The sequence below is a fragment of the Chrysochloris asiatica genome, unplaced genomic scaffold (genome assembly GCF_000296735.1).
Source record: "Chrysochloris asiatica unplaced genomic scaffold, ChrAsi1.0 scaffold00025, whole genome shotgun sequence".
Classification (NCBI taxonomy): Eukaryota; Metazoa; Chordata; class Mammalia; order Afrosoricida; family Chrysochloridae; genus Chrysochloris; species Chrysochloris asiatica.
Window position 1 is genome coordinate 14,660,771 of NW_006408543.1, and position 18,414 is coordinate 14,679,184.

General features: G+C 40.6%; 1 protein-coding gene across 1 annotated transcript in view; it reads right to left on the bottom strand.

The window, feature by feature from the left end:
• Positions 1 to 18,414, bottom strand: part of UNC79 (unc-79 homolog (C. elegans)) — a 330,078-nt gene that overhangs the window by 21,092 nt on the left and 290,572 nt on the right. The window contains exons 43-47 of the mRNA XM_006839553.1: positions 12,407 to 12,496; positions 8,683 to 8,858; positions 7,495 to 7,681; positions 5,957 to 6,154; positions 4,031 to 4,108 (exon numbers count right to left, since the gene is read on the bottom strand). Coding sequence (XP_006839616.1) covers positions 4,031 to 4,108; positions 5,957 to 6,154; positions 7,495 to 7,681; positions 8,683 to 8,858; positions 12,407 to 12,496 — 729 coding nt within the window. The remainder of the gene's footprint in view (positions 1 to 4,030; positions 4,109 to 5,956; positions 6,155 to 7,494; positions 7,682 to 8,682; positions 8,859 to 12,406; positions 12,497 to 18,414) is intronic.

The following is an 18,414-nucleotide window of genomic DNA, read 5'->3' on the forward strand; positions in this document are numbered from 1 at the left end:
CCACTTCTTTTTGGTACAGTGACTCTTGTAGTCCTTCCATCTTCTTTTGATGCTTTCTGCATCATTCAATAATTTGCCCACAGAAAATTCTTCAATACAGCAACCTGAGGCTTGAAGCTTTTCTTCAGTTCTTTCAGCTTGAGAAATACTGAGTGTGTTCTTCCCCTTTTCTAACTCTAAGTCTTTGCACATTTCATTAGCATATTTGACTTTGTCTTCTTGAGCTACCTTTTGAAAATTTCTATTCAGCTCTTTTACATCCTCGCATCTTCTGCTTGCTTTAGCATCTCTATGCCGGAGAGCAAGTTCCAGAGTCTCTTCTTACATCCATTTTAGTCATTTCCTTCTTTCTTGTCTTTTTAATGACCTTTTGCTTTCTTCATGTCATCCCACGACTCTTCTGGTTTTCTATCAGTGGAGTCGAATGCATGAAATCTGTTCTTGAGATGATCTCTAAACGCAGATGGGATATGTTTAATGTCAAATTTTGACTCTCATGTAGCTGTTAATTTCCTTCAGCTTCAGTCTGAACTTGCACATGAGCAATTGATGGTCTGTTCCATAGTTTGCCCCTGGCCTTGTTTTACCTGATGACACGGAGCTTTTCCACCATCTCTTCCCACAGATGTAGTCAATTTGGTTTCTGTGTGTTCCATCTGGTGAAGTACATGTATATCATCATCTTTTATGTTGTTTAAAAAACATATTTGCAATGAAAAAGTCATTTGTCTTGCAAAATTCTATCATGTGATCTCCAGCATCTTTTCTATCACCAAGGCCATATTTTCCAAGGATCAATTCGTTCTCTTTGTTTCCAACTTTTGCAATCCAATTGCCAGTAATTATCAGTATATCTTGGGTGCATGTTTGATCAATTTCAGACTGAAGAAGATGGTAGAATTCTTCAATTTCATCATCACTGGCTTTAGTGGTTGGTATATAAATTTGAATAATAGTAGTATTAACTGGTCTTCCTTGGAGTTGTATGGATATTATCCTATCACAAGCAGCATTGTGTACTTCAAGATAGATCTTGAAATGTTCTTTTTGATAATAAATGTGATGCTATTCCTCTTCAGTTTATTTTGGGCATAGTAAACTATGTGATTGTCAGAATCAAAATGGCCAATTCCAGCCCATTTCAGTTCACTAATGCCTAAGATGGAGCCCTGGTGTGGTGATGCAGGATAATGAGCCGAATCGCAAGGTCAGCAGTTCAAACCCACCAGTCACTCCTCAGAAACCTAAACAGGATCGCTATGGGTCAGAACCAAATCAGCGGCACTTAACAACAACAACGCCTAAGATATCGATCCTTAATCGTTCCATTTTATTTTTGACAGCTGCCATTTTTCCTAGATTCATATTTCATACATTCCATGTTCTGATCATTAATGGCTGTTTATAATTGTTTCTCCTCATTTTGAGTTGTGCCCCATCAGCTATTGGAAGTTTGAAAAGGTCTACTCCATTTGCATCATCATGGCGGGCTCTACTTTGAGGAGGCAGCTCTTCCTCAGCAGTACTTTGAATGCTTTCCAACCTCAGGGGCTCATCTTCCGGCACTATACCCTCATCATGTTTCAGGAGGCAGTATTCTGGCGCTACCTGACAGCATTCCACTGCTATTCATAAGGTTTTCAGTGACTACACATTCGGAAGAAGTCTGTCTCTCCTTCTTCCTACTCTGTCTTAGTCTGAAAGTTCAGCCAAAACCTGTTCACCATGGGTGACCTTGCTGATATTTAAATTACTAGTGGCATAGTTTCCAGAATCACAGCAACACACAAGCCAGGGCAGTACGACAAACTGACTGACAAGGATTGTTATCATGTTGTTGTTAAGTGCCATCGAGTAGATTCCGACCCATAGTGACCCTGCATAAGGTTTCCAAGGAGCAGCTGGTGAGCTTGAACCACCTACTTTGCAGTTCAAATGACTTTGCAGTCTGACACATTAGCTCACAGCACCACACCAGGACTCCACTGACGAGAATAGGAAGAATTAAAAATGGGCATAAGAAAACTTTTGCAGTGACTGATATGTTAATTATCTTGATTGTGGTGATGGTTAGACATATTGCAAAATTTATTTATCAAATTGTACATTTTAATATGTACTGTTTGTGGTATATAAATTATACTTCATTAAAACTATGAAACATAGAATTGGACATGATCATCCGCTTGCTGGTCATATAGTATCTTTCATAGTTTTGCTACTGACTGTCTAGCTAGCTGAAGTCCTAGTGCGGTACTGTAGGATAAGCACTGGACTGCTAACCACAAGGTTGGTGGTTCAAACCCACCAGTTGGAAACCTTATACAGGGTCACGATGAATCAGAATCAAATTGACTGCTTTTAACAAGAACATCTAGTTAGCTACATATCTTATTCTATTTGGGCTAACAATTTGGCAATATTTTAGACACAGTCAAGTTTTCCCTGAAAATGGGTTGATTTTCTTCAGCATAGTATGAGTTAACTTGGCAAGTGTCCTTTGTTGAAAAGTAGAGAACAAAACAGACAGTTTTCAGATTCCACACTGATACACTCTATGATGGTGGGCCTTGTGGTCAGCAGCCCAGTGCTTATCCTACACAACACCACCAGCATGCCTTCACTGATAAATAACCTGCATCAGAATTTAAACACTCCAGGGGGCTTTGCTTGTCTGACTTACGTGGTTTAACAAAATGTTCGAATGGTACAACCTTGCTTACTGAAAGTGAAGAGAACCTGAAGCACTTCCTAATGAACACCCTTCCTAATCAAAGATTAAACCCTTCAGCATGAATAACAAAACTTTCACAGAAGTAACACAAAAATCCTCAATACTGGACCAATGAGAAAAATCATGATAAATTAAGAAAAAGCTTGAAGTTTATTAACGATTTCAGTTAACTTGGCTCCATAACCAACATCCATGAAAACAGCAGTCAAGAAATCAAACGACTTATTGCAATGGGAAAATGTGTTTCAAAAGATTTCTTTAGGGTGTTAAAAAGCAAAGATGTCACTTTGAGGACTTTGAGGACTTAGGTACATCTGATTCAAGCTGAAGTGTCTTCAATGGGCTCATATGCATGCGAAAGCTAGACAGTGAATTAGGAAGACCAGAGAAGATTGGATGCACTTGAGTGATGGTGTTGGTAAAGAGTATTGAATGTACCATGGACTGCTAAAAGAATGATCAAGCTATCTTGGAAGAAGTACAGCCAGAATGCTCTTTAGAAATGAGTATGGCAAGACTTTGTCTCAGGTACTTGGGACATGTTGGCAGGAGAAGCCAGTTCCTGGAGCAGAATATCATGCTTTGTAAAGCAGAGGGTGGATACAAACAAGAAAGACTCTCTAAGAGATGGGTTGATCTAGTGGCTGCCATGATGGGCTTAAAATCATAGCCCTGATTGTGAAGACGGTACAGGACTAAGCAGTGTTTTGCTTTGTTGTATGGAATCAACTCAATGGCACGTAACAACACCAACAATCATGTTAATTACATTTTTCCTTGGTTTTCTGGATATCTTTGGTAAGGTGATGCACCACCAACCAAAGTCCAGATAATTTCCAGATCAACTCTTCCTCAGTGATATTTTAAATTAGTTCTTGTGTGCCATTGAATCTTGGTCTGACGTATTTAACCATCAATAAACTCAGCAACATCCCTTGGATTCTCTCCATATGCAAATTAAAATTGGTTTTGTCCCCTTTGATTATTTTCTTGAAGAAGATAGCTTCAATGCAGATTTAAAATAATGAATGGCTTACATTTACATAATGTGTTACCCTTCGGAAACCCTAAGCCGGGTTGCTATGAGTTGTTAGTGACAGTGATGGTCCAAGAGCAAAAATCACCCAGTAACCATTTGACAAAGGGTTTTTATACGAGCCTGAATCCTCCACCTCCAAGTTTGACTACTGAAAGTAAGGCCGTTTTACTTTCCCCTTCAGAAATTAAATCCAAGATAAAGCCACATTTGTTTTTAACAGGAAGATATGGTCTATAAATGCTGTAAGATTTTCCTACCTTGACAAAAATTGTTGAGTTGCATTCTTGCAATGCCTCCATCAAACTGATCACATGGAGACACACCATTTCTACCATCTGCAACAACAAATACGGAAGTCAATTTCAGTGCCAGTGAATTGGAAACTTTGCAAATCAGTCTACAATCATGGTGACCAACTGCCATGGGCTATGCCCTGTGTTCCTAAGGTCTTTCTGAATAATGACCATAGGAGACCACCCAGAGTGGTGGTTGTTCACCTCGAAATCTTCAAACCAGACACAGAATTGGAAAACTCTCGAGTTTTGCTGTTGGCATGAATTCCTCATCTAACTCAGAGCTTCCGGGGGCACCGGTATTGATCTCACTAATCTGCAGCTTTCTCTGACTCATACCACATGCTAAATGGTCACTGCAGCCTCATTTCCAGCTATAGAACAGAACACTGGGCTTAAATTGTTTTCCGTCTCCATCCTTTCTCCACAGCTTCTTCCTGGGGAGTGGCTGTTTAATTTATGAAAGATCTATCTTTGAAGATCAGTTTGCTAAGGAACAAGGGAGCCAAGCTCAGGCTAGTGAAAAAGTACGATAAAATTGATAACGTTCATCAGAATGTCCGACAGCTGGATTTTAAACACTCTGGGGAGGCGGGACATAGCTGGGGAGAGGGTGTGGGGGTGTGGGGTATCTTACCTGTCTGGCTTAAGTGGCTCAACAAAATTCTCAGAATAAAATGAATTCAAATGAATGTGTTACTTCATCGGTACAAAATTCCTTTGGAACAAATGCCTTTGGAACATCCTTTTAACAAAATTCACCTGCCACCAGTTCATTTATAACATTTGAATTATTAAGAAAGCTTTAGGGGCGAGGTAGTATCAGCAGGAAAATGACAATGACAAATGTAAGAAATGTTCCAATCTCTAGCTTAAGTTGAAGGTCTTATTTCATCACTTGTAAAATCACTGGAGAGAATGCTTGATCTCCAATTTCTTCTTTAGTCCTAGAATCTATGGTCCTATAAATTCAATTCTCTCCATAGAAGAACTGTTTGTGAATTCCTATTGAGTTGAACTAAAGCATCACTTTACATGTAGAATTGCCTTATAACATCTACTTTACCAAAGAAAAAAAGAGAATGCGTCACTAAAGGACATATATAATCCCCTCTCCAATTAAAGCTAAAATAAAAGACTTCTTAGACTAATAAAGCGTTTCCTGAGTGCCTTTTGTGGACAATGCAGTGTTGGATTCCTGGGTTCTTCCAGATCCTTGCTTCACACAGATAGCTCTCATTGATGCTGTCTTCTGCTGCCAAGACCCAGGTCCCCTTGTAAGTTCCTTCCTTACAGCCTCCAGCCCTGACTCCATGAGCACTCACCCAAGCTCTCTCAGTGCGGCTGTTCATGTTGACCACATTCGGATGTTCTCCAATGAGACTTGGAGGAGACTCTCTTGGGGTCACCCACATCCAAAAGAAATTGAGGATTGGGAACTTAGGTCTTCATAGGGCAACTCAAAAAGCTGAGGCTTTTTCTGGGCTTTGAGTGGAATGAACATGCATGGTCTGCTCTTCAACTACCACAAAAAAAGATGCCTTGATTTGCTCTGGTTTTCCCAAATTGGTTAGAAATCCAAAAACAATACAAATCTCATTCTTAAGTGCCTGACTTTCTAGCATGAAAAAAACTCCTTAAAGGCAAACATTTTCATTAGAGAAAACAAAAGGATTTTGTTTTTGTTTTTTCATTAAATTTATTTCTCTGCATTGTTTTTAACAGAAAATCTTACACAAGTAGAATGTCCCATTAGTAACGTAACAAATCATCGATCCATCCCTATAATATCATAACTGAAGTCTCTAAGAAGCAGCTAGTGTGAGAACTGGGAGTCGTTTACACCTTTTGAAATCCCACCTGAGAGAGAAAATTGACTGGCGAACTTACTACTTTGTTGTGGGCCATCAGTTGAAGGATGCTGGGTGTGACTCTGCTCCAAAACTCAAGTGCTGTCAGTATTGCCGTGAAGCTGAATTCATTCTGATTTTGGACGTTTGTAGCTACCACACTGTGTTCACAGTATACTGTCCAGAGCTGAGCAAAGATGAACGCATGGAAAAGGGAACACATGTGCAACACGGAGGTCTGAGAAGGAAGGAGACAAGTTGTCATTAAGTTATAGTGGGTGGGGGGCACTCCATGGAGTAGCCCAAAGTATCTCATTCACGTGGTCCAAGGCTGAAAGAGTTACAAACTCATGATTCATCACCTTAAAGCAAGCTGCTCTTACCTCAGGCAGTGGGAGTATGCTCAGAGAACAAAGCATCTTTTTGAAAAGATGGCACCTTAAATTGCAGAATTAAATCTACCCACCCCCTGCCCTTTATTGAAACTGACATTCCCACTCCTAGTGTAGGAAGACTCACTCCACCAACTTAGGGTGTTTCCTGATCCGTGAAACGGGGTGCCCTCTTCAGAGAGTTGTCAAGTATCTGAAAGCGCTGCTCAGCACATAACCATTGTAGTAATGATAGGGTCAACAGTAGTGGTAATAGTGACCTGCCACAGTTCTCAAACCGTTCCCTTGTCTGTTCTACAGACAACAAAGCAAAGCTCAGAGAGGTCACGTAACTTTTCCCAGGTCACAAAATTGGACAGTAGCTTAGTTAGGGATCAAACACAGATCCGGGTGGAATTATTAAGGACTGACTGCAAAATTCCTTTCTGCCAACATCTCATTCAGTGCCTTTGGACGGATGTTCTATTTTTTTTCTCATAGTCAGTTCACCTTGGCCTAAATCCCAGCTGTCACCAAACCCACGGTGACCTCTCAGAACTTGCCTAAACTTCTGTTGAGGGTCTTGGCTCCTCTTGGCTGATTAGTACCAATGTGTCTGGTTTGCTTTGCCGGCTCATGACTAATGCCTGCTCTGAGTTGATTTTAATCACTTAAGCCATCAACTGTGTCTACGATTTACAAACGTCCTCTGCATAGATGATTCCAACTTGTGCTTTAGTGAGCTCCCATCTGGGCTTCTTATTTTCATTTTGTATCTTCATGGGTCTCTAGAGATTTGAGCTGAGAAAATAGTACCTGAAGAATTAGATAGAGTATAATTTTTTTTCCCTCCACTTCATATCTGGTTCTAAAAACTGATTGCAGACTTTTTCTTAATATCATATTTCTGCCCTTTTATGTTTCTTCATTATTTTAAGACCGAAATGCCTCGGGAGCTAACTCTGGCTTGCCTCCATAATTTGTCTTCATTAAAGGAAACTGAAAAACAATTTAGGGGGTGGATTAAAGGTGGTCTGGAAATTTAAACAACCTTAAATAAGGCATTATCACAAAGTTGCTTTTCGAACAGCCACAGGAGGGCAAGTGATAAGATGCATTTTCTTCTCAGAAGAAACATAATTGGCTGATAAGGGTTTCCATTAGCAATTTCGATGCATATGGTCGTAATCTTGCAGAACTCACTTACCTTTGATTGCTCGGGAAATCCAATCAGGATAACAATGAGATGGTCTGCAATGTGGGAACCCGCATCCAGAGGTATGGGCAGGCAGGGAGAGGAGGCATTTGGACACACTGCATTATGAGTGATGGAACCCAGAAGCAACCAAGACAGCAGACGGATGTGGGAGACACACTCGATGAATTCTTTAGGTCTATTAGAGGAGACGGAAGTTTAAAAGATGATTTTATGTCTCTGTCTCATTGGGTGCTCAAGAAGTACTTATTGAAGGAAAGGATTAAGAGAGGGGTCCCATGGGTGATCACATAAAATAAAATGCCAAGGCAACGGAGTGCCAACAGCATGACGCACTGGCCAATTTTCATTTTCATCCCGGATTTCAGCTTCTTGAACAAACAGCAGCCAGTGGTGACACAGGGTTAAATAGTCTGCCTTATTCTCCCATAAACCTGGCTGTCCCTGGACTCTTTATCCTTCTCTGACATTAAAACGTCCTCTGACATCCCCACTTGAGGGGAAAAGAAGAATGGGGGTATTTCCCTGCTCACCAATCATTTTCTCCTTCAGCCCTTCTCACTTTCAACTCCAAACTTTGCCTCTAGCCAGGAAGGCCACCATGCAGAAGCACAGTCTCACGCCTGCTTTGAGTTGCCAGCTAAACTAGCCCAGGCTCACGGTTTCCTTCTTTGCCTCACTTACAGACAGGGTCGTTATGAGTCGGAACCAGCTGGTGGTACTTAATAACAAAAACAACAAGATAGACAGGAGAAGGGGATTGTACCTCTTTGCACTCTAATTATTTCACCTCTGCTTAGAGTTTGTTCCAGCTATACGCTAAGCTCCATGAAGGCAGGGACTAGGGAAAGCTGCAAAAATTTCTATTGATATCTAACTAGTTAAAACAACAATTCGGGGTTCCAAAGTTTCATCATCCAATGGGATGCTTAACGCTTCTGTATCAAGGCAAGTTTCTTTTGTTGGCAGCATGTCATGACACATTTGTATTCAGTAACACAGCTGGGCCAGCAAATAAGTGTGCAGATGGGTCTCAGTTTCCTTCTTATTAATCAATCACACCATACCTCCATAGCCCTTACATGCATTCTTTGTCTCTAACTGAACCCCAGGAAACTCAGTGTCATTTCTTGCTCTATTTATACTCAATCTTGGAAAAAAAGCAAGGGTCTTACTTACCCTTGTTGCATTGCAGAAGGTGGGTGATAGAGCCAAGGCAGATACCGAATCACAGCTTTATTATCTCTGTGGTTGCCCCGTGAGATTTCCATGGCTGCAATCTGAGCCAGCCCAACTTTGAGATGTCCGCCAAATGTATCTTCATGCAGAGGCTGGGAGCATGCCTTCATGTGGCTCTACAGAACCAAATGGTATATTGAAACCTTGTACAGTGCCTGGAGACATTCCAGGTAACTCTTTAAAAAGATTAGGTTGCCATGTTCCCTCCTTCTAATACTACTCCCAAGAGCATACCCCATTTCTACCCCTTCAGCGGTTTCTCATTGTTCCTGTAGGACCAAGAAGGATACTCCATTCTGTACATTAGCCTGAACACGTCCTCCTGTTCCAGGAATGTGCTAAATCAGCTCATGCTGCCTTAGAATATCCTTTCACCCCTAGCAACAGTGAGAACTAGATAAGCAGTAGACAGGACAACCCAAGGCCAGATGCCAGATGTTTTCCTTATCCTAGCCTAAGAACAAAAGACCACCAGTACTGACCAATTAAACTGTAACATCTCATACTTTGCCAAATGTCAACCAATCCAAATATTGTAAAGCTGAAAAACCCTGAGCTTGCTTGAAAACTCTATAAAAACCCCAGACAAAGAGTTTGGGGCTCCATCCTTCATCCGCTGCGTTGGATGCAGGTGGAGTCCGAGCTCAGGCTTGAATAACTGGGAGTTCGGGGCTCCATTCCTCATCCGCTGCATCGGATGTAGGTGGGGTCCGAGCTGGAGCTTGAATAAACAACCCTTGTGCACTTGCATCGGTGTCGGCTCCTTGGTGGTCTTTGGGGACCCCGAATTCTGGGCATAACATTCCTGAGATAAAGATGGGGACCAAAAAGCCTTCTTAGTATTGCCTATAGAGCCTGGAGTGAGGGAGTGAATATTTAGCAGACCTCTGTTCTGACCTTCGTCACCCAATTAATTGCTCCAATGTCACTTCCTCAGGGCAGCTTTTCTGACCTTCCTGACTGGGCCAACTCTCCCTGCTAGAAGATTTGTGTGTCAGAGACAGAATTATACCTTTGTTTGTGTGATATGTTCATCAAGTTCTGCCTCCCCTCCTAGATGATAAATCAAATAATGGAAGCTACTGTATCTAATTTTGCTCAGCATTGCATCTCTAATGCCTAGAACAGTGTCCGGTACATTTATATTTGTCAAACTAGTTGGAAAGCTGCATGTGTCCGAGTGGGAAGAACATTAAACTGGGAGTGAAGAGACACAGGTTCCTGACCCAGCGAGGCCTTATTTAGTTGCATGGCTTTGGACAAGCTACTTTTCAGTGTACTTTTTCCATACAAATGTGTAAAACCAGACGGTTGGATTATGTCTATAGCTCCCAACCATTGGACCATCATGGATACCTTTTATTATCCATCTCCATACTTGGAAATTGTCTACAAAACAAGCTAAAAACTTGTAGGAAATAATTTGATTCCTCTTTTCTATACATCAAAGTCAGTTAAGTGTGGGTAACTTGGAGTTCTGATCCTATAGCACTGAACTGCTAACCACAAGGTTGGTGGTTCAAACCCACCAGCTGCTCCTTGGAAACCCTATACAGGGTCGCTATGAGTCAGAACTGACTCAACGGTACTAAAACAACAACAAACAACCAGCTTCAGCAGTTAGCAACTAATACAATCAAAAGCTTATGGCTGTTGTTGCTAAGTGCCTTTGAGTCGGCTCTGACTCATAGCGAGCCTGTATAGGGTTTCTGAGGAGTGGCTGGTGGATTTGAATCATCGACTTTGAAGTTTAAATCGACCTTACAGTCCAGTGCATTATCCACAGCGCCACACAAGGACTCAAAAGCTAGGGGAGCTTATTTACAAGATGCTGGATTCAAATATCATTAGAAATTATCTGTTTAAATTTTGATTCTGCTTCCCATTTGCAAATCAATTGCTCTACCAAGCAACACTTTGATCATCTGAGCTGAGCCTGAAAACGATGGGGTTTTTTTGATTGTCTGAACAGAGTCTGAAATATATGGTCACTTCACTACTGAATTCAGTGGTAAAGGGACCATATATTTAGCTGATGAACTTCTTGGATCACTGGAGTCCTGTCTGTTATAAAGACATCATTTGGTGCTAGATGAAAATTTGGCTGCTCGTGGGCCATGTTTGGATTCCTTTCTGCCCTTCCCCACATCTCTCACACCATTCATCTGTAGCTCCCTAGTCAAATCATGGCAGGGAATTTGACTTACATCGGCAATTCATCCCACCCTACAAAACAATCAACAATTTCCCAGGGATTTTCTCCATATGCAAATTCAGTTTTGTCCTATTTCCTTTAACTGTTTTGTTCAAGAAGACAGCGTCAACACAGATGAAAAATAATAAATGGCTTACATTTACATAATGTGTTACCATTCGGAAACCTTAAACAGGGTCACTATGAGTCGGAACCAACTTGAAAGCACTTAACAAAAACAACACACCAACTCCTCACTTACTGATATAGTTAGGTTCCAAAGACCAAGTTGTCATGTGAAAATGGAGAACGGTCACATTACAAAATGGAGGATGACTAGATCATTGAAATATTGTCACATTACATCATTACTTAATGGCCAAGCAACCAAGAATCATGGTTAGGTTGACACATAACCTTAACCCTCACAGCCGGCTTTACTCTTGCCTCATATCTTGGTGTTAGCGGAAGACTGTCAGACATACCATTAAAGCACAAAGCAGTCAGATAGCAGATTTCTAGTATTATCGTAAATGTGAAAGGTTAGATCATGAGAGAGTCGATACGTAAGATGTAGGTGTGCTGCACATCAAACCTCACTGTTAGGTTGGGTGAGTGCTATTACACTGATTTTTGCAAATGGGAAAACTGAGGCTCCACGCAGCTAAATGACATTGTGGAGGCTAGTGAACAGGGGATGGGCTTGGAGTCGCTACAATCTTCGATTTAATGCCGACCTTACAAGTTAATAGCCTTTCACCATTTTAGCTGATGAACTTTAAATGTGTCAGCATTTGTAAAATAGGAATGCTATCTTTTTTCAAATTTAAACAAACGTATATTTTCAATGTGGTGTGTGTACATCCAAAATACAAGGAGAGGTTATAGAGGTAAATACTGCTAGCTGATGGTGCAAGGAGGGAATTGTAACTGAATGTAAAACTGATGATCTGTCCTGTAAACCTTCACTCACTCAATTCACAATAAAAGCTTTAAAACAATAAATAAATAAAAATAAGAAATAAATTAAAGGATGGCCATCTTAATAGGAAGGATCTCTGGTAGCATAGTGGTTACGAATCGGGCTGCAAACCTTAAGGTCAGCAGTTCAAAACTGCCAGCTGTTCTGTAGGAGAAAGAAGAGGTTTTTTGCTCCCGTAAAGATTTACAGCCTTGGAAACCCTGTGCAGGGTTGCTATGAGTCAGAACCGACTCCACAGCACATAACAGCAGCAGCATCTTAATAGGGGTTGTGAGGACTGAATCAAAGGCAAAAGTCAAGGAAGGTACAGAGTTGATGCCAAATTGCTTTTCCTTTCTCCTTTCTCTCTTTGCAGAGCTGGGACCCAGTTCTCAGACTCCCCAGTCCTGAGCTCATTCCACAGCAAACTCCTTTATCATCAGCTTACTTCTCTACCAATGCCTCTGTGCTTTACAAACCAACAAGACAGAAGGACTGAGCCGTCTTACCTTAAGCTTGGTGAGCGTGTGCATGTCCACCATGAAATCCAGCACCTCGTTGATGTACTGCCGCATACACTCCATGGCAGCCGTCCCGCACTGAAACACAAGGACACCGCAGAGTGTTGGTCTGAGGGGTGCCTTCGCTGGCCCTTACTCGGGTGACCACTCTCTGAAATCATGCTGTTTACTATTAAGTTGTTTATTCTCTGGATTTCTGACTCATTCTATTACTCTCAGTGTCATCTGTGATAGGATCTGCCTACGTGAGACTGTTTGGTCAGACAGAAAGGAAACAGGGAAGGCCTAAAGCAGACAGGATTAAATGTCTTTCTTCTTTCTTTCTTTATTTTTTTTTTTTTGGCAACTGGGTCATTTCACTGATCCCTGTTGGTTTGTTTTTATCCAAAGATGCGACCTACATGAACCCATTATTACCAGGGGTTTTACAACTTGGATCATCACAAAACTACAGGAACACTTTGATACCCTAGGGTATCTTTTTGTTGTTGTTGTTGTTAAGTGTTACCAAGTCAGTTCTGACTCATGGTGACCCAGTATAGAATTTCTAAGGAGTGGCTGGTGAGTCTGAACTGCCGACCTTGTGGTTCAAACCACCCTTCTTGGATACACATACAATTGTTGCTATTGTTACATGCCATTGAGTAGGTTCTGACTCATAGTGACCCTGTAGAGGGTTTCCAAGGAGTGCCTGGTAGGTTTGAACTGCAGACCTTGAGATTAGCAGGCCAGTGCTTATCCAACAACTCCACACCAGAACTCCGTACATAAAATGTTGTTAAATGCCGTTGAGTCGCTTCCGACTCATAGCAACTCTGTATAGGGTTTCCTAGGAGTGTCTGGTGGGTTTGAACCACTGACCTTGCAATTCAAACTGACATTTCTATCCGGTGCTTATCCTATAGCACCATACCAGGACTCCACACATAAAATTGTTGTTGTTGTTAAGTGCTATCGAGTCAGTTCTGACTTAAAGCGACCCTGTATAAGGTTTCTGAAGAGCGGCTGGTGAGCTTGAACTGCCGACCTTGTGGTCTAAACAACCTTGCAGTCCAGTGCATTAATCCACAGTGCCATACCAGGACTCCACACATAAAATAGGTACCACCAAATTCTACCACCAGATTCTGGAATATTATCACAATAATAATAATGAAGTATATAAACAAAGGCCATGCTGGTTGTAAGAGTAAAAGATGGGCATATTTAAGTCAAGTCGCTTGCAACTTAAGTAGGTATACTATAAAGCACATAAATGTATGATTGTCTCGTTCTTGTGAGAGATTTTCTTAAAAACAGGAATGAAGCAAAGAATCATGTCTTCCACATATGCTAATCAAATGATTGGGAAAGTTTTACAGAAAAGAAACAATACAGAAAGAAGAAAGCATGGTTGTGTTTGAGGTTGTTAAATGGCATAGAACTACTCTCTCTGGGCAAGGTAAGTGGATTGAGGATTATAAGGAAAGAAAAGGGAAATGAATAAGCAGGCTGCTACATCAGAGCTGTATTGAGAGAACCCCATATCAGGCCAGGTAGAATGTGGATCAAAAGCAGGCAGGCTTTGAAGCCATATGAACATTATGCTCAAGACCTTTCTTTCTCAGCTTTATTTAGAAAACTCTGGAACATCATATACTTAACTAGCTCACCCAGTGGCTCTCATTTCCCCATATTCAAGTAAATCTGCACACCACTCAACGACACCATCTTCTCTCTCTTCTCGAATGTTATGCCTGTCAGTTTCCCCTGACAGAATAACAAACAGTCAAAGGAGGTCACTGGTAATACTGTCAAGAGTATTTTCCAAGCATTTCATCTGTCCGAAGGTTTTCTTCTTTTAATTTAAATCAAGGGAAGGAATTATAAAAGGTTATTGTGTCCCTGCTCTTGGAATATTAATCCTTCAGTGCAAGAAAGGATTTCCCCCTGATTTCTGCCATTTTCTCTGACCTTTCACATGTCATGCAAATGACAGGATATACTCGTGTTCTTGAATTTCTTGAAAGGGATTTGTCTCTTTCCTAGGCAAAATTTACATCACTTCAACTAGGCAAATGTCACAGAAAATAATTACTCGGCGTATTATTCAATATTTGTCTTTTAAGTTTGAATTTCAAAATAGGAAAGCAAAGAACTTACCTGGTTGCTATTCTTCAAGGGGCAGCAACTACATCTAATAAAAACCTTAAAATCTACTTTGTGGTCAAGATGATAACCTTAGTGAGTCGTCTACGCTTACAAAACAAAGAATACCATTTCCAATCTTCCTCCTATTTTTATTTATTTATTTATTTATTTTTTAACTTTGCAAAGTATATATATAAGTATAATCTTAGCTGTATTATTATTATGAAATAGTCAGACTTCATTTGTTTTGGAAGACCTGTATTAATTTCTATAGAAAAACTGTTCAATGTATGTTGAAAATACAATGTTTGTTGAAAATACATACTCTAACCTCATATAAGTGAAGCAGATCCAAATCTTCCTCAAAACACACACCTGATTATAAAGTTATGGTCTTACATTATAAAAATAACATGTTTGATGTAGAAAACTTAAAAACTACAAATTAATTGAAAGATTAAAATCACCAGAATTACAATGACCACTCCCAAGTAAATTACTGTTCATAATTCCTTCCAAGTTTATTTAATGGTGTGGCGCTGTGCGTTAATCCGCCGGACTGCAAGATCGGTTTGAACTACAAGGTCTGTGGTTCAAGCTCACTGTGAGCCACTCCTCGGAAACCCTATACAGGGCTGCTATGGGTTGGAACTGACTCGATGGCACTTTATAAAACACACACACACACAGACTCACATTTTTTTTTTTAAATGTAAGATTGAGAACATATGTTTTCCTACTCTGCTTTTTTCATTAAACTCATCATAAGCATTTTCCAATGAAATAATTATGCTTTGAAAACTTGATGTGGTCGCCACAAAACAGTTTCTTATGGATGTACCTTATTTTATACAAATAACACCTTATTGCTGGATGTTGGCTCTACTTCCATATTTTTATTATTTTAAACAAAGCCTTAATAAATATCCTTGCATATCAATCTCTAGGTGCATATTTCATGATTTTCTCAAACATGTAGATTTTCTAACTGTCCTTCAGCAAGGGAGAATCATTGCTCACCCACCGTCAGTAGTTTAGGAGAAGACTGTGTCATCTCTCCATCCGTAAACTTTGTCTTTAAAAATACATGCTCACCCACTAGCTGAGTTTACTTTCTGTATTTTTATGTAACATTCATATATTTGTACTTTATTATATCTTTTAATAGTCTTACATTTTAATTTACAGTTCACTGATACAGTTAAATTTTATATTTTAATTTACAGAGACCATTGGCTAAGGTCATTGACAGGGTTTCTCTATGTAAATCCTATTTCTTGTTTCATTTTTGAGGGGTGGTGTTAGTCTTATTATTTGAGATAAATATTTTTTATATTAGAGAGATAATTTGGCCTATCACAAACATAACAAGTATTGAGTTTTTAAAAATTAAACAATAAGGAAACTAGCATGTATATGATAGGCTGCCCCAGCACCATCTTTTTCTTCCTTAGCACACTACTAGGCCACATTTCCCAGCCTCCCTTGCAATTAGTTATGGCCATGTAACTGAGTTCTAGCCAATGGGAAGTGAGTGGAAGAAATATGCATGACTTCAAGGCTTGACCCATGAAAAGCTTCCATGTACCATGTTCTCTTCTATTTCCCAATCACCAGCTCATTGCAGAGGATTCCAATGTTCCTCAAAAACCCAGTTGTCACGGAGTTGATGCCCATCGAAGGCAATACCATGACAAAGGTTGACTTTTTGGAAGTAGATTGGCAGGCACCTTAGTCTAGGTAAACTCAAACTGTCAACCTTTCAGTCAGCTGGTAAATGAGTTAACCATTTGTACCATCAAGGACTCTCCAAGGTTCTTAGGCAAAGCACTTGAGTACTGGAATTCTATCTCTGCACCTTATATTACCCAACCATCATCAACAACAACTCAACAATCCATTGCCATCGAGCCACTTCTGCTTCATAGCGACCCTACAGGACAGAAAACCTAAAGAATTGATCTTTAGGTGTTCGGAGACAGTCTCGTCTTACTCCTGCAGAGTGGTGGGTTTGACCTTATGGTTAGCTGCCCAATGTTTGACCCACAGTGCTACCAGGGCGCCTAACTACTATCAAGAACCCTTAAAAATCCAGTCTAGTCATTCCATTCCTAGAAATCTATCATAAAAGAAATAGTCTGAAATCCAGAGAAAAATTTAAGTATAAAGATATTCAGCACCTTGAATTACAATGGTGGTAGTGACTGACTATGAGCTGTGGCATTGGCTCCAACTCATAACAACCCTGCCCAGGGTTTCCTAAGGCTGTAAATATTTACAGGAGCAGAAAGCCTCATCTTTCTCCTGTGGAGCAGCTGGTAGTTTCAAACTGCTGATCTTGAGGTTAGCAGCCCAACTCAAATACCATTATGCTACCAGAGTTCCTTGATTATAATGGTTGCTGTGGTTGTTAAGTGCTGTCAAGTTAGTTCTGATCCATAGCAACCCTGTAGAGGGTTTCCAAGGAGTGGCTGGTGGGTTTGAACCGAGCGACCTTGCGGTTCAACTTGACCTTGTGATCCAGCGCATTATCCTGTAGCGCTATCCCAGGACTCCAATTATAATGGTAGAATATTAAAAATAACTTAAATATCCAATAGTGGACAGTATTTGTGAATACAATTTTTAATGGCTAGCATTGCCTGGGCACTTAGCAGGTGTCTCGAGCTACACTGATATAGTCTACAAGCATTAACCTCATTCATTTCTCAGCCTATACATCAAAACCCAAACAGAAAGATATGTTACCATGGTGACAAATTCAACTCATAGCAACCCTAAAGAACAGAGTAGAACTGCCCCATATGGTTTCCAGGGTTGTAAATCTTAAAGGCAGCACATTGCCACATTTTTCTCCAGTGGAGTTCTGGTGGATTTGAATCCCACCACCCTTTTGGTTGTCATCCCAGGGCTTAAACCAATGTGACACCAGAGCTTCTAAGTGTAGTTTTGTTGTTGTGTGCCATCGAGTTCATTCTGACCTACAGCGACGCTATAGGACAGAGTAAACCTGGCCCATAGAGTTTCATAGAAGACAATTTTCACAGAAGCAAAGCACCTGGTTTTTCTTCCTCTGGACCTGCTGGTGGATTCAAACTGTCAAGCTTTTACTTAGTAGCTGAATGCTTAACCACTGTACCACCAGGGCTCCTTAGTGTAGCTATAAATGTAGATTAATAAAACTCTTTGGAAATATATACCAAGGATGGTTAAGATGTAACTACTCTGACTGAGGCCTGGTGTGGCGCTGCAGGATAATTCCCTGGACTGAACCTGTCAGTTTGAACTGAAAGGTCATGGTTTAAATTCCCCAGCCGCTCCTTAGAAACCCTAGTCACCATGAGTCGGAACTGACTAGCAACCTCAGGATATGTATATATATATATTTATATATCATGAAGGTGATCTTTGTAGCCCTAATGGTGCAGTGGCTGAGCACTTGGCTATGAGCCAAAAGGTCCATAGAGAAGGATCAGACAGTCTGCTTCCATAAAGATTCTCAGTCTTGAGAACCTGATGGGATAGCTCTACTCTGCCCTATATGAGTTAGAGTTGACTTGATGGCAGTTACTTTTTGGAGTTTAGGAGGGGAATCCTGGTGGGGAACTGCAGGTGGTTCAAACTCACCAACTGCTCTTTGGAAACTCTATACAGGGTCGCTACAAGTTGGAACTGACTCCACGGCACATAACCACCACCACCACCAATAACCATGGTATTTTCAATAATCTCATATGCATGCAAAAGCTGGACAGTGAAGAAGGAAGACTGTAGAAGAATTGATGCTTTTGAGTTATGGTGTTGGAGGAGAATACTGAAAGTGCCATAGGCTGCCAAAAGAATCAACAGATCTGAGTTGGAAGAAG